This window comes from Saimiri boliviensis, chromosome 8 (genome assembly GCF_048565385.1).
Source record: "Saimiri boliviensis isolate mSaiBol1 chromosome 8, mSaiBol1.pri, whole genome shotgun sequence".
NCBI classification, from domain to species: Eukaryota; Metazoa; Chordata; class Mammalia; order Primates; family Cebidae; genus Saimiri; species Saimiri boliviensis.
Window position 1 is genome coordinate 45,050,227 of NC_133456.1, and position 24,972 is coordinate 45,075,198.

A 24,972-nucleotide genomic window follows, 5' to 3' on the forward strand; every position below is an offset into this window, starting at 1 on the left:
GTGCACTACTTTTTATAATGCTAACTTCGTAGTTTCAAATGAGTTTGGGGGAGTGGTTATAGACTTTGTGAGTCAAGGATGTTTCTTGGAGGGATGGGCATTTCCTTATTAGTGAATTACAGGCACAATTGGGAAAGGTGGAAGGTAAGAAGAAACAAGACTGAAGTTTGGCATCGTTCAGGGGACGGTGGGAAACTCAACGAATTAGATCATTCTCCAGTGGCAACTTCTCTCGGAACTGCCAGATATTAAGCAGACATAGGAGTTGGAAGCAATTACACATATTCTGGGTAGTACGCTCTAAATCATTGACAACATATGATGATATTCTAGCCCTAAATGAACTCTGGATATATGTGTATGTAATAAAACATCTAAGCTCAATTACCTCTGCTAACTCAGAGAACATTAGAAAATCAAATCTTGCTAATTAGAGATTAAATTTTCACATTCTGTTTATTAAATTCATATTGGCAAGTAGGAAGAGAGCTGGAGGTTGCGGTTTGCTTCATTTGTATTTAACATTAAATACCTCTTCTCCTGTAAATGAAGAAAGAATAACAAACTCATAGTAAAATATATATTTTTTAATACTTCAGTTGGTAAGTGCATTTAAAATTAGTCATACTTTCTATTCACTCTTCATTTTCCCCCCAGAAATAGTGCAGTTGTTTCATTTAACTAGAGAAATATTTTAACAGTGCATGCTTACCAACAAATTAGTTTTCTATTTTGCATGCTGCAAATCAGCCGTAGTTAGCAATACAAATGTTAGCTTTTAATGGCACATTTATCTCTCCAGTTTATTTTTGTTTCTGACTCTGTAGGTAGCAGTTGTTCATTATAGAAAATATGCAGAGTATATAAAAGAAAAAACAAGCGAGTTACATACATACAGGCATATGCATATGCTAAATATCAATGCCTAGAGTTTTAACATTTTTACATTTTTTAATTTAAACTTGTTCTTACCTCATTTAGCTTGTATTGTAGAGATAGTTTCATACATAATCATAAGCATTTTTCTTAATTGTTTAGTTATACACTGTGTTTGTTATAAAGCCAGCATGGAATGCTGTTGTAAACGATAGAATAAAATCAGACTGGATACCAGACCTGACTCCACCATTAAGTATGTGTCTTATTTTTAACAAGGTAACTTCTCTGGGCCCTTCCCCATCTGATAGAAGAAAGGATCGGTTTAACTTAAATTATCTCCACAATCCTTTTGAGATTCAGCTTTTTAGGTTCTATACAGTGTGTTTTTCTAAAGGATACTTGTGGCAAAGCTGGCAATCTGCAGTGAGTAGAGACCTGGCTCTGGAGGGTCTTAGAACAGAGGTCTTAGCAAAATGTCACTTACGGAAATAGGAATTTTGGATGGTACAGTATTCACTTCCATGTCAGACTCTTGGTGCATGTTTCAAAATCAGGACAAAGCAAAACTACACATTGCTACCTAACAGACACTTCTGTAGTTCTCAGAAATGTTGAAAACTCCAATGTTAAATCCAAGTGTAACTATTTACCAAAATAGAATTGTTAAATATTTGATATTGTTACTCTGATTCCCATTTACGTGATGTCAGAGGCTGCCTGTGATAGCATTTCCTTTCTTGTTAAATGTATCTTTGCAATTATTTGACTTTTATTGTGTAGTTTGTCTTGAGACTTAGAAGAGTATAAAATTTATTCTAAAATATATACAGTTGTAAAAGTATAAAAAAGTAAATGTAAATTCGAAGAAAAGTAAAAATTTGAAATTATTTGCGTCTATATACTTAATTTTTCTAAAATAATGTTTTTTTCTTAGTTTCTACTTAACATCTTTAATACTTAGCTATAAATATACAATTTTAAGTAAATACTAGAAATATGGATAGTAATTTTTTTTGGAGGGAGAACAAAATAATCCTATGTTAATTCTTTTTACTTTATGGTTTAAATTGTTTATTTACTAAATTATGTTTATTTGGAAATAGTTTGATTTTTCAAAATTACAACTAAATGATACTCTGAATAGTTAAGGAAATATTTATTTTACTTGACACACAATAGGTTGGCCAGTGAACAGAGGCATTATTTACAAGTAATAATGGAGTAATTACTTCCAGATAAGGTAATGTTCTGGAATGCTGAGGAATATCTTTTTTTTTTTTTTTTTTAAGAATTGTCTGTGTATGTGCCTGTGTGTGTGCCTTGTCTTTTAGAGATGGACCTTCTGTACTTTTGATATATTAAACTTAGGTTTTCAAATACCCATGAACCAATATTACTTGGTTTGTATTTTTGTAAGAAAGGTTTCTTATTGGAGGTGGTATTATCTATTTTTATGAATATTTGTTATAATAAATATTTTTCTAAACAGATAAGGGCTTATATTTTTGGTTCTTAAACAGAGAATCCCAGTTTCACCTAAGTGTTCTATTTTCATTCAGTTGCTTTACTGACTGGAGGTGCAGTGTGTACAAGATAAAATCCTTATCATCTTTGGAATTTATGCTCTAGTTAGGGAGACGAGAAAGTAGAAAAATAACTGTATTGTCTATTGTCAGCTAGTGGTGAGTGCTAGGAGGAAAAATAAGCAGAGAAGAGGCTAAATAATGATAGAGAGGTTTATACTTTAGATGAGGTCATTAGGAAAGACCTCTCTGAAAGGCTAATATTTGGATAGAAACTTGAAGAAAGGGAGCAAACCATGAGGTTATCTGTGTGAAGAGCACAGAAGCTGGATAGAACACAAGTACAAAGCAACTTCAAATCTGTTTCACTGCTTTACGAACAAGTTAGTGAAAATGCTTATGAGTAAAGCTTACCTTAAACCTTGATAATATACCACACAGACTATTTTGATGTCATGAAATAACCTTCAAAATTAGCATGTATATGATAAAATTTAGTGTTTTGAGGAAATGATTTATATGTGAGACATGTGCAGAAATCATTTCAAATATAGCTATATTTTGTTTTGTCTCTTCTCTGGACATTTCTTTGAGTTAGATGTTTTCCCTGTTAGGATTGGGATAATTTAATATAAGAAATATGGCCTAATGTATAGGGCAAGCTCTAAAGATTCTATTTTAACAACAGATATTTTTCATTACTTGCCTTCAGATATTATTAAAGGAAGACAGATTTGTATACGTAGAAAACAAGCTTACTAATTAAGCATAGCATTGGAAACTATCCCCCGTGCTGTGCTGAAAATTCACTTGTTTCTTGGTTTGTTTCATGTGTGCGTATGTAGAAGATGAATGTATTTATCACTGAAGTCTCAAATAACTAACACAATGAACGTATTAAAATGTCCAGGTGGTGGGGAGGTTGACCGTGCATCTTTGAGAGTGTGTGTCCCTATGTATTACCAGTGTATTCACTCAGTAATAACAGCAACAGAGCAGAGCACTCCGTGAATGTAGGATGATAATATAAAGGGAATCCAGTAATAAGTGTAATGGTAGACTTTAATGTGGAGTCAGCCAAATATAATTTGTTCAGCCTTATTCCTCTGGTATCCTAAAAATCTCCCATAAGTTTAGTCAATGACTGAAAATTGTCCTATGTCCCATAAGATAGAAATTTTTCTACTGCCAAAAGTCACATATATGAATAGTTGATGACTGATTATAAATCTAATTATTTTACTACTTATTTAGTAATAAGTAAAATTAAACCTGTTTTTTGAATGAGTTTGTAGAGGAAAATAAAACGCCATGTGTAATTCCAGATGGTGTAATTAGTTATGTGAATTAAGTTTTTTTATTTTCCTATTTTATGTACAATTTCTTTATCTTATTTGTACCATTCTCTTTGGTTATTTTTTTTATAGAAACCAGTTTTTTTTTTTCCAGAACTGGGTAAGATTAATTTTTAATAAAAATTATGTAATCTTGAATAAAATACACTGGAATGTTATTCTTATAAATTGGCTTATTTCTAATCTAAATAAACTATTATATTGATATGAAAGTTCCATTAAAAAATATAAGCAGAAAAATAAAATCTGAATCTTTAGAACTTTATTAAAATGGTGGTAAGTTGGACACCTAAGGTTTTTTTTTCATATTTAGATAACAAACACCACTTGAATACTATTTCTTTACTTCTAGATATAATTCTCTAAAATCCATTTAAGCTAACAATTTATACTAGTAAGTTTTAGCAATAAGTCTTATTATTCAATGAGGTATTAGATGAGCTTTGCTTTTCACTTAATTCTGAAATACTCTGCTGATTTGTGGCAAAGCAAAAGAGTAGGAGAAATTACACCTGAGAAATTCTCTATCAATGGAGATAAAATATCAAATTGGCCACAACATGAACTGATTTCAAAAATTGTCCATTGTTGACTCCTAATGAAGCTCTTAAATCTTTGGAGGGAACCTGCAACAGGCAGATCTTAGAACATTTCTGTTTTTCAATAGTTGTTGAATGTTTGGTGAAAAGTACTGTTTACTTTTTACATAGTGTATTCTTGAATTACATAGAAAGAAAGGGATTCATTATAAATAAAAACAACCTAGGCATAGAAAGGATGTACAGTATGTATTTCTCTTTTCATTTGGTAATAGAACCCATTTTGATCCATGACTTAGCTAAATTGATGTCTCTGTTTCCAGGAATTTATGGAAAAGTAATAGTTTAAATCCCTGCCTGCTCCAGTGCCATAGATCACCATTTTGCAGCCCATATGCTTAACTACCTTTAATGGGAAAGTAAATCTTCCAAAGTTAAACCATGATAGTTGTAATAATAGATTGTTATTAAGGCCCTTAGCTGATGCTCTCGGTAGTGACATTGGACCTTTTGTCATTACATCACTGTGCTTTTGTCTCCCTGTAACTCTCATGTGCATTCTAAGGTTGCTCAAACAAGACTTTAAAGATCAGTATTGAAAATTTTTTCAGATAGGTATTAATAAAAATGCACTTGAAAAATCTTAGTTTTTCTTTGATCTTTGAATGTCCTAGAAGCCTAGGTAACATGGTTGAAACTTAAATCTTTTGATTTTTCGAAGTTCTTTCTTGTAATGGTCACAAAGAAAGGCTCCTAAAATTGTTTCCATTCTAACTAGTAAAAAGAAATAAAAATGGAAGTCAATTCAGGCTTGTTTGTTTAATATACCAAAGGTCTCTTGCTCCCTCTACAGAAGGTGCTTCAAAATTGCAGTCACTTCGCTTTTTTTTCTTTTTAAATTGAACAGATTTCTTACGAGATTCATGAGGATTAACAAAAAGATTTAGATTCGTGTGTGTATTTCCAAACTAGTCTTGCAAACTAGTTGGTCATCCTAAAGTGAATCAGCCTGGGTTTGTGCATTTCTGCTTTGGCATTTTTCATTGTCTTCAGCCAGAGTTAGAAACTCCAGTAGCAACAACTATGAAAAACATTATGTTTATGTTTGACTATTGCCTATTTGTTTGGGTTTGTTTTATTTGGTTTATTTACTCTTATGGATAAGTGAAATGCTAATTTTTGAAATTAGGTGATGGTTTTACCCATTTTAATTCTCTTTTATTTAGCCAGGGAATTTAAGCCATAAAAATAATGTACTCCACTTCAAAGACTTAAAAATATGTTATCTCATTATCTACATCTAGTCATTCCATTCACTTTTAGCTCTTCAACTATAATTTCACAGGATAGTTAAGTTTTATGGAATTAAACTGGATATTTTTCCAACTACAGATAATATTCACAAGAGATAAAAAGTGTGAGTATTCTATACAGAATAACATATAAAACTACCATCGTATCATTGTATCATCATATTTTACCCATTTAATTTAAATTGGAACAAAATATTTTAATAGCTTTGGTTTTAATAAATTTATACATTTTATCTTACAAATCCAACATCTCTTTATTTTATTTGACAGGTTACTAGTTTTTCCTATTGTGCCATTTAAAATGATAAGGATGGAAATTATTTAATCCCATCAAGAGTCTTAACCAAAGATTTTCATTTGTATTTGATACAAGAACAGCTTCTCTGATGTTACCCTGTAATTGAAAAGTGAACATAAGTGATAAAGTAGCTTCTTTGACTTCAATATGTCACATCAGACTTCCCTGTTTTGAATATTATGCTTAAACTAGATTGGATTTTTTTTTCCCGGTAGGTGTACTGCTCCGTTAGCAAATTCTCTTTCAGAGAAAACAAGGGACCCAGTAGAGGAAGATGATGATGAATACAAGATTCCTTCTTCCCATCCTGTTTCTCTGAATTCACAACCATCTCATTGTCATAACGTAAAACCTCCTGTTCGGTAAGAATATGGGCAGCTTTTTACCACTTGCATCTGCATAAGCATTATCATTTGTAGTGTTTGTTTTTAAACAATCGATTCACGTCTAGTTCAAAATCCTTGATTTCCAGCTCAAAGCCTTTTCCTCCTATATACCATTTCCTGTATTACTTTTAAAGAAAACTGAAAGATGTAGATTTCTTATTAATCAGGAAGTCATTCTATTTTATCAGTTCTAAGCATGTATCTCATGAAGAAAAATTAGTGCTCAGAAACTAAGGTATTATTTTAATATCTCTTAGAGTTTTTCTTCGTAATGCAAAGACTAGTATAATTCATATTCATTTTCCTTCTTGATGTGCTTGCTACCTACTTCTATTCAGATTTTGAAGAAGTCGGGGGGGAAATACTAACTTATTTCCCCTAATTTTAATTTTCTATGAAGTCCTATTTTACTTTCCCTTGGATCAAATAAGAATTTGAGGAATTTTTTTCTACTTTTGTTTGCTTATTCTCACTTAAATGGGGGTAGCCTTGGTGTTTGACTTGGAAGCCCCATTGAGGTAAATACGAGTTATTAATAATATGTTGTTTTTATTGAAGTATTAGTTTGTCTTTGAGTAAAAGCATGAGTTTGCATTTATATTACTGAATTCATAAACGAATCTAATACCTGGGTTTGTTTGTTTGTTTTACTTGACTGACATATGAGGAACTCAGTACTCTCAGCTTCAAAACTTACTTTCTGAGCTCTGGTTTCCTTAGTTTATCATTCTTGGGTTCAGGCTTGGCACACAGAATAGGGCTGAAGTACTGCTGGTGGCCCTGCATTCCAGCATCTCTCCATGACCGACCGAGGGATAGGTGAACTGGCAATGACTTGAGTCATCTGTGCCATCTTTACATCGTGTGCCATTTCCTTTTGAGGTCAAGTCAGTCAACTGAAAGCATTTTATAAGTACAGTGTTCCCTTCTTTTCCAATGAAAAGCTTAAAAAAATGTTTTAATATGTTTCTTCAAGTGTCTCCCTGAGGTAGAAAATGCAGTACTTGGAAAGAGAAGCACATTTTCATTTTCAGCAGATGTCTGTCTTAATAAGTGACCCAGGTTAGAATTATCAACATTTTGATAAATTATTACCCATAATTATTAAGGGTTTGTAGCGCAGGACTTTAATTTTTTAAAAGCAAGAATCCAAATACTCCCTGCTATTGCTGGTGTTTAAATAAGACATTTGTTGATAAAATTGTATCATTGAGAAGACAAAGAAATAAGAAGGAGGTAATTTTATATATCGGAAGAACCAAGTAGCCAGTGATGTATTTGAGAACAAAAGCTATTCCTTCTCATCAAATATAAGTTGTTACAATTTTCAGTTCTTTGTCTCTTACAAATGTGCAGTAATTTTTAAAAACTAAAGTAGGATGAGCTTTTTTGGTCTCTTTGGGAGTCTTTTTTTTTTTTTTTCATTGCTGGGTAAGTGAGGAGCATAATTTATGTTAAAGTTTAATTGTTACATCATATTGGATGAGATTTTTTGTGGCAGAACTCCCAAATCTCGAAAATAAATTTGAATTACAACCATCATTACCATTTTCCTATTGTTACGGAAAAGTAATAAATGTTGATAATCCCTAAATGTAATTGGAGTGAATTCTTTATCTAATTTGCTCTTGAAAGCTGATGGACGAAGTATCCTTATCTTCTCTCCAAAGAGCTCTTTAGTTTTTTTTGAGATGGAGTTTCCCTCTTGTTACCGAGGCTGGAGTGCAATGGCACGATCTCGGCTCACCACAACCTCCGCCTCCTGGGTTCAGGCAATTCTCCTGCCTCAGCCTCCTGAGTAGCTGGGATTACAGGCATGCACCACGATGCCCAGCTAATTTTTTGTATTTTTAGTAGAGACGGGGTTTCACCATGTTGACCAGGATGGTCTCGATCTCTTGACCTCGTGATCCACCCGCCTCAGCCTCCCAAAGTGCTGGGATTACAGGCTTGAGCCACCGCGCCCGGCTCAAAGAGCTCTTTAAGCTTAACACTTCCTTTCCCTGCTTATATTTTTCCCGCTTTGGAACATCAGGAGAAGTGAAGTGTCAATATGTAGAAAAAGTGACACAGTAAATGAATAATTCAATTTAATTTCGGTAAAAATCCATCATTATTAGGAAGATTCAATACATGATAACTAGTTTTAAATGAACTATATCTGGCCCCTTAAAGAGAAGTGGCCACCAGAGAGAATAGAAATGAATTGTAGATGACACATTCTTCTAATATCCATTCAAGTATCCACCATTTCCACCATTAGGTATGCACTTTTTGTTTTAAAAATTCAGAGTAGATCAGAGAAAAGTAAAATGTAAACTTTGATTTCTATAGCTCTTTGTCAGTTGATTGTTACAAAGCTATATGCTGAGGCAAAATATGCCCCCTTTCTTCTCTTCCTGCTGCTGTCTTCCCATGGCCCAATTTTAGCCATTGTGTTCATAGTATGATTCCGAAGCATTAATACCAACAATTCAGCTGGGTGCAGTGGCTCACTGCACTTTGGGAGGCCGAGGCAGGCAGATCACTTGCAGCCAGGAGTTTGAGACCAGCCTGGGCAACCTGGCAAAATCCTCCCTGCGAAAAAATTTTAAAAAAATAAAAAATAAAAAATTGGCTGGGCCTGGTGATGCACGCTTGTTATTGCAGCTACTTGGGAGCTAAGGCACGGGAATTGCTTGGACCTGGAAGGTGGAGGTTACAGTGAGCCAAGATCATGTCACTGTGCTCCAGCCTTTGCAACACATACACAAAACAGACAAACAAAAAAAATAAAATAAAATAAAGGAAACCCCCAACAACCCAAGCAAACTTTTCTACTAAGTAGTACCCTTTACAAACACATTAAAATACTGTACCTGTCACGTAGCCAAGGCCTTTGTTAAAGTCATTTTCTGCAGTGTCAGAGGGCCAGAATTTTGTTCTTGGCAGTGGTGAAATAGTACCATAGGCTCCAGTTCTTTGAATAGTCCTCAGAATTGTAATGGGATTACTGAAGGTTTAATAATTTTTCTTCTTTTATGGGCTGTAGTTTATTTTTATTACAAGGAAATTTTACATTACAGAAGCAAAAATATGATATTAAATACTATCAACAAATAATGAAGTTACTGAGATGGCTGTATGTTTTTGCCTTGGCACATACTTCTTTTTTTTTTAACTTCAAAAACTTGACCAGGTTCTATTGAATTCTTAAACAGAGATATGTTAATTTTACATATGTGCTTAGGATATCAACAATTTTTGTGGCCCTTTTAATTCTTGGTTATAGTTTTAAAAAGGAAATATCCTTGAGATATTTACTTCTGCATTTTAAAATAAGGGGTGAGTATCTTGATATTATTACTAGTAGTTCCAGAAAAGAAAATTTATGTTCAAAGTATATTAAATGAGCAGAAATACTCGTTCCCTCTAACTCTTGAATTACTTTTAATTGGAAAGTATTCTCCTTATATGATTTTACTCTGATCTCTGCTTTAGGTCTTGTGATAATGGTCATTGTGTACTGAATGGAACACATGGTCCATCTTCAGAGAAGAAATCAAACATCCCTGACTTAGGCATATATTTAAAGGGTACGTATAGAATATAATTTCCTTTGTGCCATACATCTTAATGGTCAGAATTTAAAGGCAAAATTCCATGCCCTTGTACTGAAAATACATTAAGGTTTTGTGTCATCCTCTAGGAGATGTTTTTGATTCAGCCTCTGGTCCAGTGCCATTACCACCTGCCAGGCCTCCAACTCGGGACAATCCAAAGCATGGTTCTTCACTCAACAGGACGCCCTCTGATTATGATCTTCTCATCCCTCCATTAGGTTGAAACCTTTAAAAACATTTTTAACAAACCACCCCTCCTTTTCTTCTCTTAATTTTGGAGTTTTCAGAGTCAGACTTCAGTATAACACAGACTCCCTGGGTTGTGAATTTACCTGAAATTAGAAAGGGTTCTCCAGGTGATCGTGACTCCCAAGTTAATGAGACCGTTACTCCATGTAGATGATTAATAGTGTCATAGTTGGGCATCAGTCAGGTTTCAAGCAAGTTGTTTCATCCATACTACATGTAGTCTAAAACACATGAAAGCTTTGTGTTCTAATAGTTTTGAAGCAATGACTTGAAGTGTTGAGGTTTTCTTTAAGTATAATAATTCTTAATAAATGTGAACTTGCTTTTCTTGCAACATGAAAGAATCAGTTCCACTTACGCTAATTGAATTATGCAAAATTAGATGTATGTAAAGAACTGATAATAAATTGTTTTATTCTAATCATTACAACTCTTAACACATTCAAAAAACTCAATTTCCTTGTTTCAAATTATAATATGAAGAATCATCCTATGTGTATTTGTGTGTACCCACAGGTGAAGGTACACATAAGTGTGTGTGTATGTTGAAGTGGGCTGGTGCCACTGTCACTGTTAATTTCATTAATTCAGAAGCATCTCACCCTTTTTTTTTAGAAAAAGTCAATTAGAATGTCAGCACACCTTGCTTAAGGCTTTACAATAGCCAGTCACTGTAACATAAAATAATGTATGATGAAAGTCAATTTAGAGCTTTTCTGAATTGGCTATTAGGACACCAGATACACGAAATGAACCTTTTCGTTTTCTCAGAAGTACCACTGATTAGTATTTTGTATTGTTTGTTTGTTTTTTTTTTTATTATACTTTAAGTTCTGGGGCACGTGTGCAGATCGTACAGGATTATTACACAGGTATACACATGCCATGGTCTCACTCATAAGTGGATGTTGAACCATGAGAACACATGAACACAGGAAGGGGAATATCACACACTGAGGCTTGCTCTGGGGTGGGGGAACTAGGAGAGGGATAGCAGGGGTGGGGGGATTGGCGAGGGATACCATTAGGAGAGATACCTAACATAGCTGACTAGTATTTTGAATGACACAATTGCAGTATCTTTCTCTCCTGTTCTCTGCAGTACAGGGCTTTATTCTCCTCTACAGCAATTACAAAAGCCTCCTAACTTTCTTACCTACAATCTTTCTCTCCCTTCCACTTCTTCCTGCACACTGGTTTTTGATATATTACCCAGATCTTCATCACCTGGATAAAAGTTGTTCAATAAAGCTCTCTGTGGTGATGTAAAGGATCTGTATATTTGCATACAGATTAAGTGTGACTATAGAACTGACTTTCATTAAATTTAAATAGCTGTGTATGGATAGGTGACTACTTTATTTGACAAAGTAGATAGACTTGCCAACCTGTCTTTTTAACTTGACCTTTTTCTCTTCTTGTGCATGTAATTTTTTTCTTCATACCATTCACTCTCCTTAGAAGATCCCATCCTTGCACTTGAATAAATTTTTGGGCCATCTGATATCCCAGGACGTTGTTCTTCAGTACTTCACTGAATACCACTTGTCTACATTTGTCTTCACTCATTCAATGAATATGTCTCTCTTACGGGATCAAACACTTTCACCTGTAAATCATTCCTATTTATAAGGTTTTTTTTAGTTTCTTTCATGGAATCTGAGCTCCTTGAGTCAGAGCCTTATAATGTTGATTTTCATTTCATATATGAGCCTGGCACGGTGCGGTGCCTAATGTTTAAAGGCTGAAAAGAGATTTGAATAAATATGATAATGTAGGAGATAGCTAAAGGTTAAACTGATAGCAAAACTCTCTCCTGCATCTTCAGATATGTTAATAACAAAAAATATGATGATTAAATTATTCTGCAAATTTTTCTAAAGCAAGTTCAGTAAATAGTAATATCATTTTTCTTTTTGCCTTTATGTTTAAATCTTTCAACTTAAAAATGTGGATTTTAATTATTAGAATATGTGTTTGTGTATACCCTGTCTCATTCATAAAGTATTTGAGATAGTTTACAAAGCTATGTATCTTTTTTTTTCCTTAAGACTCAAAGAAACAAAAACTATAAGTAAATAGTAAGATGTGGCAGGGGACAAATAAGTAGATATAAAAGCATGTTTAATATTCTGGTTACTAAAGCTGGGAAATATGCAAATGTAAGTCGTGTTTGGGACCACAGAAGGTTCTACACTTAGCTGTTCTTCTGTAGCTAAATCTGATAAATTGGAAAATACCATATTCCTCTGCTCTAGGTACATAATATGTATATTTTGATAGTATATCAAATATATAAAACAGCTTAAAAAATTAAAATCCAGTGAAATAAACTATATGGGATAATCTATTCTGTGACAGTAAATTATGTGTCTGATGTGATTTTCCAATTAAAGTCTGAGAACTCTTTTGTTACACAAAAAATCCTGTTTTGATGGTGTGACTGATAATAATTTTTAGTTCAAACTCTCAGAGTCCTAATATTATAAAGGTTACAAGTGAACTCTGAGCTGTTTCATAACTTACAATGCTGCTTTTAACAAAAAAGCCTGATAGAAAAAGTTTGCGTTTGTGTGTGTGTGTGTGTGTGTGTGTGTGTGTGTGTCTCCAGACTCTCCCACAAAATAATTAGATCCTATTATCAAAGTTGATGAACTGCTGGATAAACCCTGTGAGTGAAATTCTTTATAAGCAGCAAGAGAAAATCAATTATTACTTTTGTTTGATGCTGTGTATTTTGATTAATGGAGTTCTGCTGTTGATCTCGACCTTTCTTTAAATGCAGGTGAAGATGCTTTTGATGCCCTCCCTCCATCACTCCCACCTCCCCCGCCTCCTGCAAGGCATAGTCTCATTGAACATTCAAAACCTCCTGGCTCCAGTAGCCGGCCATCCTCAGGACAGGATCTTTTTCTTCTTCCTTCAGGTAGGAGGGAAAAATCAAAGAAAACTATTCACTTAAAGCAAAGGTATTTCCAAGATGATACTATCAAGTAAATGCTAGTGATTCAATAGTCTCTCCCTCCCTAGCAGAACAGAGAAATCCCTGGGTGGTAAGAGTAGCAATTGTGGGTACGTTTGTTTATCGGTTGATTGGTCTAATGCCAAAAGATGGAAAAAGCAGTAAAGAACTACAGAACGTAGAAACGATGCTATAGAGCAGGCATCCCCAAACTACGGCCCGTGGGCCTCATGCGGCCCCCTGAGGCCATTTAACCGGCCCCCCGCCGCACTTCAGGAAGGGGCACCTCTTTCATTGGTGGTCAGTGAGAGGAGCACAGTATGTGGCGGCCCTCCAACGGTCTGAGGGACAGTGAACTGGCCCCCTATGTAGAAAGTTTGGGGAACGCCTGCTATAGAGATTGTCCAGTCCAGAAACCTCCTTATGTTACTAAATGCAACCCTGAGAACTGAACTGCTAATGTGTTGGGCTAATAGTAATGGGAACGATATTTAGACTTTCTCTCCCTGTTCCCAATTCAATTTTTTTTTTTTTTTGGTTTTTAAAATTGTACGAGATATGCCCTAGTGTCATGATTTTGTTCAAAACATAAGATTCTTGTAAATTACATTGTTATGACATGAATAGACAAGTTTTTCTGAAATAGCTGCATTTTGTTTTGTTGTGATTTTTAATTGTCTCAGTCTGTGTCTACTCACAAATTATTGGTATTCAGTGGTAAACTAATGTAAACTAATTTTTATATTAGTATATTTTAAAATTTATAAAGACAGGATCTGACATAAAAATGAAGACTTAGTAAACCATTCTACTGTCTTAGTTAAAATTACCAGGAAAAAGAAAATAAACTGATACATGGAATCTGCTGATATTAATGAACAGTTCTAGTCTGCCCTGTTAGTAATACAGTGCCCTGAAACCTTTGCCTCCTGGACTTGATTAGGGGAAATATAGGATAAATATGTTCTTTTATTCACAAGTTCCTTACATTTCTGCGTGAGATAAATAATGAAAATTTTTAAAAAGTGCTCAGCTTGGCCAGGCACAGTGGCTCACGGCTGTAATCCCAGCACTTTGGGAGGCCAAGGCAGGCGAATTACCTGAGGTCAGGAGTTCAAGCCCAGACAGACGAACATGGAGAGACCCGATCTCTACTAAAAATACAAAATTAGCCAGGTGTGGTGGCTTATGCCTGTAATCCCAGCTACTCGAGAGGCTGAGGTGGGAGAATTGCTTGCACCTGTGAGGCAGAGGTCGCAGTGAGTTGAGATCACGCCGTTGCACTCCAGCCTGCCCAACAAAAGCGAAACTCCATCTCAAAAAAAAAAAAAAAGTGCTCAGCTTGTCTTTTAGCTACCTATATGCCTCCGCGAAAACTTGGAAATCTTTTATCAGTTCCCTCAGTTGTTTATTAGTCATGTCTACCATTAGTTTTTCCTAGGTTGTTTTTTTTTTTTTCACTTGGCTTGATCATTTAGAAAGTTTGAAGAGATTTGATAAGACACTTCAGTTATGGATATATAACTTAGAGTACACGGCTTTACTTTCTTCAAGTGGTTTATTCTTCAAGAATAATCTTCTGCTTAATTTTTCATCAGTAAATATTGATTGACCCATTCACTGTTTATCCACTGTGACAGATGCCTTCTGACCTCTGGGACCTTATGAGTTCACTAGATGCTGCCAATTAAAACACTAGTATCATAACCCACTCCAATCCAAGTAGGAACTATGGTGTATTAGTCCCTTTTCCCGCTGCTGTAGAGATACGGCCCAAGACTGATTAATTTATAAAGAAAAGAGGTTGTGTTGACTCACAGTTCTGCATGGCTGGGGAGGCCTCACTAAACATACAATCATGGTAGAAGGCAAAGGGGAAGCAGGGCACGTCTTACATGGCAGCAGGTGCAAGAGAGGGTGAGCAAGCAGGAGAAATGCCAGACATTTATCAAAAACCAGATCCCGTGAGCACTCACTACCATGAGAACAGGATGGAGGAACCACTACCATGATCCTGTCACCTCCCACCAGTTCCCTCCTTAGACGTGGGGATTACAACTCAAAATGAAATGTGAGTGGGGACACAGAACCAAACCATATCTTAACTGCTTGGGCTTTTATTCATATCGCTGCATGTAAACATGGCTATATTTTGCTATTTTTTCACTTATTCAAAACTTTGTCCTATATATAGACTTTAACATAATTTTTTTAGAACAATGAGTCATTCTAAATCTCAGTTACTTAAACTTCCTGATGGTAAGCTCAGGATAGTTTCTGGCTATCCTGTCATCTTTTATATATGTAACTTAAGCTCCAGTAGATGAAACTTTGATGTGTGGCTTTTTTGAAAAATAAAGTCAAGCTTTCCAAGGGCTGTGATAGAAGAGAACATTTTACACTAATACACACTTTTACCTGTTTTGTCTTAAGAATTAATTTTAAAAGGTTTTAGTTATTTATTTTATCTTAATTATATCGTTCATTGCCTTTTACATAAAATCTTTATAAAGAAACCCCTCAAGATTAATTGCTAAAAAAACTAGTTTAAAATGAAAATGTCTCCTATTAGCTAAAATGCACGTTGTGTAAACTGTCTTATTTATTTTATAGATTTGACTGTTTTGTGTTTGCTTGGCTTCCAGGGAGCTCAACACAGTTATCCTTAACCTAGAGTGTCAGGCTAGCCTGGGGGTAAGGGCAGTGTCTTTCAAGCCTGTTGACTCTCTCGACTTACGTTAGTACATGGACATTTTCTAATTCTGTTCCCAGTGATGTTGACATCCCTTATAATAATTCTTTCTTTTAAAAAAAGGCAACTTTTTTTTTCCTTTTGTAATCTTTCATATCATTTACTTGACAAATTTCTAGTCTGGTACCAGATCCTTTATGGCTTATTTTTTTCCTTTTTTTGAGACAGGGTCTCGCTCTGTTGGCCAGACTGGAGTGCAGTGGTGTGATCTCGGTTCACTTCAACCTCTCTGCCTCCGAGGTTCAAGTGATTCTCCTGCCACAGCCCCCTAAGTAGCTGGGATTGCAGGTGTGCACCACCACACCCAGCTAATTTTTTATACTTTTAGTAGAGACGGGTTTTCACAGTGTTGGCCAGGCTGGTCTTGAACTCCTGACCATATGTGATTTGCCCACCTCAGCCTCCCAAACTGCTAGGATTACGGATGTGAACTACCTCATCTAGCCCTTTTATGACTTTCATTGTCACGGTTATTTTGATTCAGATTTAAAGCCATGTATATTTGCTTTCCTCCTTTTCAAAAGAAATATTTTAGTATTTTAATGCTATTATGTAATATGGAGCATAAAGGTTTTTTTGGCTTATAAATCAGCATTTGAGTATTGTTTTGCGAAGTATTTAATATATTATACTATGTAAAGAAATGTAAAAGATTCATGATAGCAGTTCTTCTCCCTAAGAATTGACTTTAAGAATATGCTACAAATGCTAAAGTTTAATTCAGTATTTTAGAACCCTAAGAGGTAAATAAAAGGAACTGCTAAATTTAAAGAAACTCTGTGAGCATTTTACCGTTGTTTTTGTTGTTCAGTCTGTGAAATCTTACTCTGATGTAATCATACATCTTTTCTGAACATTACTGAGGTTTGTTTTCCTGAGGAAATAATTGTTTCTAATTAAAGACAAATGATAGGTGTCTTTGGAAAAGAGGTTGAATTTTCTCATGGTATTTTACTAAGTACCTAATCAAGCCTACATTTTCATTCCAGCATTCAGTGCCCTGCACAGTTGAGCCAGGTTCAGCTTTTCAGCCTTATGGCTCATTGACTTCCCTATAGTAGTGATTGTCAAACTGCAGCGTCCTGTGTGTCTGCAGAAGGGCCTCAGGACTCTTGTAGGATCAAGGGGGCAAGGCAAGCAGAGGCAGGGTTCTCATTCTTCTTTTATCTATTTTAGGCTTTCATGCAAGATTTCTTTTGGCAGAATAGTAATGCCTGTAGCTGTACATGAGCCATCAATTTTGGACAGGCCAATCATATCTTAACAAAACCTGAAGTCCTCAATAAAACCTTTACACTTTTTAGTCTCCAATCCCAAGGCTACTGCTGGTGTATATGTGCTTTTTTCCATATTACAAGAAAAAGTACTTCCTTTGTGCTGGTGGATTCAAGTAGGCACCCGCCCTCTACTTTGTGCCAGGATCTGGGCTCAAGGAATAGAGAAAAGGCTGTATTTATGTCCTGCTCATAACCATAGCTAGGTTCTTTGTCCAGTGCACAAAATACAACGTTTTTGTCAGTGCTTATGCTACCTTTCTTTCACTGTTTCTCTAACCTGTAATCTCGTTTGAGGATCTTAACTAATCTTAAATTTACAGTTCAACTCTGAAAGCTAGCCAAATTGACTTTATTAAAGATACATGAAAGTTTTATTTTTGGATCCAGAAATGCAACTGCATAAGTAAAATACAAAGACAATTGGATGTAAATGAGAGTTGTCTTCTGTTACAGTATTTGGGAAAGAATTATATTTTTTCCATGTCACTTCAGAGGTAGGAGTAAGATCAATGGGAAGTGTTAAGAATGAAAATTTCATTCATCCTGCAAAGAAGTTTCCTGAATCATTAACAGTTGTTCTATCCTGGGTGTAGCAAGTTATCTGACACTGGAGTATTTAAATCAGTATAGATCATTACATACTAGAGATGTGAACATGAGCTAAAGCAAGAGGGCAGCAAAGAGGGGAGTTTGTTTCACCCAAATGGCTCTTCAAACCCCTTCTAGCAATTAGTTTCTGCTTTGATACACTATTATTAAAATTTGGGGGATAATTGATAAATCTTCCAGGTGGTTTATGGACAGCCAGGGAGGGAAATTTGCCATTGTTTTAATTATTTAATTTTATTTGCCTCTTGTTTTAGACTTGGCAAAAATTTGGGAGTGTTTCAGATAGTGAAGAAAAAAAGCATTAAGAAAAACTTCCCAGGTCGAGTACTGTGGCTTGTGCCTATAATCCCAGCACTTTTGGAGGCTGAGGCAGGCGGATTGCTTGAGCTCAAGAATTTGAGACCAGTCTGGCCAACATGGCAAAACTCTGACTCTACAAAAATATAAAAATTAGCCAGGTGTTGCCGGCTGACACTTGTAGTCATAGCTACTTGGGAGGCTGAGGCACGAGAACGGCTTGTCCCTTCGAGGTGGAGGTTGCAGTGGGTCAAGATTGTGCCACTCCACTCCAGCCTGGGCAGCAGAGCGAGACTCTCTTTAAAAAGAAAAAAAAAAACCCATATTCGCTTCCCAAAGATAACCATTGATAAATACCCTTCCTTTTTTTTTTCTCGCCTATGAGTGTGTATGCTCACATGTAAAATTTATTTATCTTAATATATGCTATTTATAACCTTTTTCCAATTAATATGTCATGAGCATTATATATAATTGTTAAATATTTGTACATAATATAATTTTTACTATATTTCTTTTTTTAAGGAGCAAACTGTTTCCTCCCGGTTTTCTCTTAGTTTTTTATAATCGCTCAAATAAGTATTAAATTTTCAGTTTTGCAGTACCGTACTATAAATCACAAGCAGTAGTACTTTGCCTTTTAGAACAGATTAATCTCTGTGTGTATCCATTTATTTCTCAAACACCTGCTGCTATATAAATGATACATTGGCTGTGATAATTTCAGTTTGGGTGCTCTATCCTGTGGATATAAAATTTTCCTTTGGTTTTTGAAGAATTTATTTTAGAAAAGCTTTATTGCTTTTCAAAATTTTCTTATCAGGGGACATTTGGTAATTATTGTACTCTGTGTAGCAATTGTGTTATATCTAATGTCTTTCCCTTTAAAGCCTGAAGGCTTCCAACTTTATAATTTGCTTTAGAGAGCTCAGTTTACCCTGTGCCTGACAATTAGCAAACTTAGGATATGATGCAAGATAGAACATGATAATGATTCAAAACAGAACCATAAGAAGGTATTCTTGCTATTTATAATATTTTTAGTGTATCTAATACCTTTTAAATAGTATCATTTAATGGAAGAATCTGGGAGAGTGGTATATTTTGTAATCTATCTATTTATGGCTCTGAAATATATCAAGTTTACTTTTTAACCTTAAATAAATAGATGATTTATTTAAGCTTAAGATAAGTAACCTTATTTATTTATTTTAAATAAATAAATACACAAGTATATTTGAAAATTCTATAAATTTCTCCTAAATATATAAGCAAATGTATATATTGTAAAAGAAAATTCATCGTCTGACTTAATATCAGGGCATTTAGAGTCCACAAGAACGTAAAGTAAATTTTATTATATATTTAATTCTAAATCTTTGGGAAATTTCAAAATTTATTCTGAAATCACCATACTTGTTTCCTTTGGTTTATTTAACAAACCAAAAGATCAACATTTATCTCATGCAATTTATCTTCTCATTCTTTCCTAAAAATTTCTCAGCAAAATTAATGGAACTGGACTATCAATTCTTCAGTTATTGACAACTCAAAATCTAAGAGTTATTTTAATCTTGAAATTAATGAAAACAAGTGAAAGAGCCTTGTCTTAGTCAAAGAGTCCTCAGCAAAGCTGGTGATAATTAGTATACTCTGAAAAAGGTGAAAAGATAAATAATTAATGGCTTTAAATCCTGCCTTACATTAACCAGTCAAAAGTTAATATGAAAATAGGCAATATTTAAGCATGTATTTTCATCTTAAATAATCCAATTCTTCCATATTATTAATGTCTAATGGGAGTGGAAGTTAAAATAATGAAATACAATTGGGTCTTCTTTAATATTTACAATTTTTGCTTTACATTAGCAATTCAGGTTTCACTGATTTCGAATTTGTGAACAATCTGAATTTGTGTGGATTTATTTTTGGTAATTAAAAGTAAATATTAAGTGTAACCTATTTTGCCAAGAGTGTTCTAGGTGCTATGTTGGAGTTAGGGGGTATAATTCAAACATGAGGAGTAAGACAAGATCTTTTTTCTCAGAAGAATTAATGGTATTTTCAGAGATACTGGCAGCATGAAAGTGCTATGAGAAGAAAGCAGAGGAGCCGGTGGTAGGAGTGATAGCTAGATAAATTATTAGTGAACCAAGGTTTTTGGATGTAATGTTTGTCTACTCAAAAACGGAATCAATTCTCTAAGCATTTAAACCCATATACTGTGAATTTTAAACCAGTTGGGTTTATGGTATTAATGATTTAATACAGCAACACTGACAAAATCTCTTTTTCTCCCTTTAGTTCCAGTTAGTAAATATCATATTTTTTACTATTTCAGATGCCCCATCTCTGACTGCCATAGTGGTAAATCATCCCATTTTACTGTATATTCAAATGTTAATTACTAAATGGCATAATTTTTAACAGTCGAATTTACTATTTAGTAAGCCAACTAACAACATTGGTGTTTAGCCTGGGATGCCCAATATAACAATAAGCACCGTGTATGTACAGAAGATTTTATATACACAAATTCATTTAATCCTCACAAATCTGAAATTTCAGGTCTGTTTTACAGATTTTGTATGCCCAGTGTTAGAGGGATTAAGTGATTTGATAATACTCTTATAGGGAGGATCCAAATCCGTAGTTCTTTCTATTTGTGTGTTTTGTTTTGTTGGGGGTTTTTTGCTTTAACTTTAGAACACTTTCTCTACATTGTACGGGTTGGAAAAACTTAGAAGCTGTTTTTTTGTTGTCAACAATCTTATAATTAAATAAGATATTTGCAAAATATAAATATAAAACCAGTAGTCTTTAGTATCTGGAAATAAACGTGAAGAGCATGTTTAAGCAAGTGATGAATCAATTAGAACATAATGCAGGCAGTAGAAAATGGTTAATATCAGTTACGAATTTAATTTTCTAATTTATTTTTGAAAGCTGCAATCTTCACAAAATCATTCTAGAATTTTTTCTTCAGACAATCAACAGAGATCAGCCTTTTAATTGGAAACTTGTTTTTATTTTTAAGATCCCTTTTTTGATGCAAGTGGCCAAGTTCCTTTGCCTCCTGCTAGAAGATTACCAGGTGAAAATGTCAAAACTAACAGAACATCGCAGGACTATGATCAGCTTCCTTCATCTTCAGGTGAGTTGGCTAAAAACAGTAATAATAATAATACCTTATTGTTATCATGGTGCTTTCTGCTTTTCAGAGCACCTTCTTACTCATTATATAATTTAATGAATCTACCTAAGGAAGTATTTTTTATCATCTTTGCATTTTGCTTATAAAACATACGTTGTGAGAGGAATGGCTACAAAACTGCCTCATAGAAGAGAAAAATAGCAAGCTTGGCGTTATCTTTGATCGGTCAGTAGAGCCACTTCTTTGATTTGAAATGAAGTCACTATTAACTTGCATTTTTTCTTAGGTTTGGGAAATGAGGAAAACATCTTTGTACATTGAAATGCTGTCTTACTTCTCCATTAAGACAGAAATCTCTGTAGAATTAATACTAGCACCAAACTATTCATTGTCTTAGCTTATTTAGGGCTGCCAACCAGTGCTCCATTGCCAGCCATCAAATAGAAGGATGTACCGTTTTTGTAAAACAAGTCATACTCACAACTGATAAAAATGGAATGCTGCTGCCTTGCTTCTTGAGGAGGCTTTCCCTGAACTTATCTAAATAGCTCCCCTATCTTCTACAGTCATTTTCTTTCCCTTTCTTGCATTTTCTTCATAACACCTGTCACTACCTAAAATTTTATTATTCAGTCATTTGCTTGTTTGTTGGTCACCTGTCTCGTCTACTAAAGTATTAACACTATGAAGATAAAAGCGTTGTTTGGTTCACTGCCTGTCCCAGTCAGTTCAGGCTACTATAACAGAATACTGTAAACTAAATTGCCTAAGCGGCAAATATTTATGTCTCACAGTTCTGGAAGCTGGGAAGTCCAAGGTCAAGGTACCAACATTCAGTGTCTAGTGAGGGCCCTCCTCCGGCTTCATAGATAATTGCCTTCATACTGTGTCCTCACGAGGGCAAGGGAGTGCTCTGGGATCTGTTTCATAAGGACACTAATCCCTTTCATGAGGGCGTCACCTGCATAATACAGTCATCTCCCAAAGGCTTCCCCTCCAAATACCATTACATCAGGGATTAGGTTTTAATATATGGATTTGCGGAGAAGAGGGCACAGACATTCAGTCCATAGCATTGCTTTATCCTCAAGTGTCCAACAGAGTGCCCAGCATATGTTTCTTGGATAGTTGGGGTTGGAGATGGATGGATGGATTTGAGCGGACATACAGGCAAAAGAAAGGAAAAATAGCTGATGTCTATATTAAACTAACTGCATATATCTGATAAGAAATATTTTGTCTTATATTTGTAACTATCAGTTTTCCTCTATGAACTTTTGTCTTATTTCAAGATTTTTTTTAAAGCTAAAGCTTCAGTTCATGGAAGATTTGCGTAGTAATAGCAATGCATTCTGAAACGTCTGAATCAAGATAATTAATGAGCTGTTTTAAGAATTGTCAGTATGGAGGTTCTTAGGTGCTCGATGCCATGTATGGGAGATGCAGAAATCCCTGTGTACATACACACACACACACACACACACACACACACACACATACATATATATATATATATATATATATATATATATATTTTTTTTTTTTAATTTTGCTTTAGTTCTGGGGTGCATGTGCAGGTCATGCAGGGTTGTTGCATAGACGCATAGATAACCAGGTGGTTTGCTGCCTCTATTCCCCCTTCATCTATATCTGGCATTTCTCCCCATGTTATCCTTTCTCACCCTCCCCACCCCCCACCACTGTCCCTCCCAACTCCCCCTCAACTGCTCCGGGTGTGTGATGCTCTTCTCCCTGAATCCACACCTGCCTATGAGCGAGAACATGCAGTATTTGGTTTTCTGTTCTTGTGTCAGTTTGCTGAGAATGATGGTTTACAGATTCATCCAAGTCCCTACAGAGGACATGAACTTATTGTTTTTTGTGGCTGCATAGTATTCCATGGTGTATATGTGCCACATTTTCTCTATCCAGTCTATCATTGATGGGCATTTGGGTTGGTTCCAGTTCTTTGCTATTATAAACAGTGCTGCAGTGAACATATGTGTGCATGTGTTTTTATAATAGAACCATTTATAGTCCTTTGGGTATATACCCAGTAATGGGATTGCTGGGTCAAATGGAATTTCTATTTCTAGGTCCTTGAGAAATCAACACACACTCTTCCACAATGGTTGAACTAATTTACACTCCTGCCAACAGTGTAAGAGTGTTCCTATTTCTCCACATCCTCTCCAGCATCCTTTGTCTCCAGATTTTTTAATGACCACCATTCTAACTGGCGTGAGATAATACCTCAATGTGGTTTTGATTTGCATTTATCTAACAACCAGTGATGATGAATATTTTTTCATATGTTTTTTGGCCTCATATATGTCCTCTTTTGAAAAGTTTCTGTTCATATCATTCGCCCACTTTTGAATGGGTTGGTTTGTTTGTTTTCTTGCATATCTGTTTTATTTCTTTGTAGATTCTGAATATTAGCCCTTTGTCAGATGGGTAGATTGCAAACATTTTTTCCCATTCTGTTGGTTGTCGGTTCACTCTAATGATTGTTTCTTTCACTGTACAGAAGTTTTATATGTTTTAATACTTGCATATAACTCAGGGAAACATAGAAAAATCTTTTTATTCTTTTCCAATTTTGACCAGTATTCTCTTTCCAGTTTATTTCTAGTCATTCTAAGACTATATATATATATATATATATTCAAGAGTAGCCTGTAATTCCATTCAAAATAATTTGATGACAAAACATGAAAATCAAGAAAGGCAGACAATATCTGATTGCCTCTGTATAACATAAAGAAACATTTTTTTTTTTTTTTTCTGGAGACAGTCTCACTCTCGTTGGCCAGGCTGGAGTGCAATGTTGCAATATCAGCTCACCGCAACCTCCACCTCCCGGGTTCGAGTGATTCTTCTGCCTCAGCCTCCCAAGTAGCTGGGATTACAGGCATGTGCCACCACGCCAAGCTAATTCGTATTTTTAGTAGAGATGGGGTTTCTCCATGTTGGTCAGGCTGTTCTGGAACTCCTGACTTCAGGTGATCCGCCCACCTCAGCCTCTCAAAGTGCTGGGATTACAAGCGTGAGCCACTGCCCCCTGCCAGAGAGGCAATTTTTTATAAAGAAAATAGCATTAAAATAAAACTTTGAGCTAAGTGCTATGAATGATTTAAAATAACATATTCAGTACCACCAACTCTGGATTAAAAGAAACATATACTCTAGTTATGGGACAAGTTGTGGCCAAAGCACAGTGTTTTCCAGCTTCTTTACAGTTTGCTCCATAGTAAATGGGTGTTTTAGAGCCCAGAGCAACATCATTCACATACATGATTTCAAGCGGTATGAATCCCAATTAGCATTACACTAGAAATGTCTGGAAGAACTTCAAATCACAAACCTTGTTGAAATATCCCGAATACTTATTTGCCAGAAGCCTGAACTGGGTTTTACCTAAGTAATAAAAGAGTCTAACTATTACTCTGAGGGCCCCAGCTAGCTATAACATCAAATATTTCAATCTACTCCCTAAACTTTCTCTACACACACAGTCAACCACAGAAAATAAGATACTTTTTTCCAACAGATGTGTGTTCACATGCAGCTCACAGGCTTACCAGGCTTTCCACTAGTTTATTTCACAATGGCAGAGAGACTGAGCTTGCCTTCTGGATGCGGTCTTTCCATTCAGCACTTGAGACTGAATGCATATGTGCCTTTAGAATTCTAATAGTTCTTATTTAATTTGTTTTTATTAGGGCCTTTTTAAGATGACCAAATGGGGGTTCTGGTATGGTTGCTATACCTTCT

The 24,972-nt window shown here is 35.1% G+C and overlaps 1 protein-coding gene across 9 annotated transcripts in view; it reads left to right on the forward strand.

Annotated features, from left to right (window-relative positions):
- Positions 1 to 24,972, forward strand: part of CBLB (Cbl proto-oncogene B) — a 428,727-nt gene that overhangs the window by 170,240 nt on the left and 233,515 nt on the right. For 8 of the 9 annotated variants that reach the window (XR_012518787.1, XR_012518786.1, XR_012518788.1 and 5 more), the window contains 5 exons: positions 6,123 to 6,269; positions 9,774 to 9,868; positions 9,982 to 10,113; positions 12,930 to 13,070; positions 21,079 to 21,195. Coding sequence is in view for 6 of the 9 variants with exons in the window: in XM_074404431.1 (XP_074260532.1) it covers positions 6,123 to 6,269; positions 9,774 to 9,868; positions 9,982 to 10,113; positions 12,930 to 13,070; positions 21,079 to 21,195 (632 nt within the window). In the remaining 3 variants the exon portion in view is untranslated. The remainder of the gene's footprint in view (positions 1 to 6,122; positions 6,270 to 9,773; positions 9,869 to 9,981; positions 10,114 to 12,929; positions 13,071 to 21,078; positions 21,196 to 24,972) is intronic. The other variant, XM_010350032.3, reaches the window with a different exon arrangement.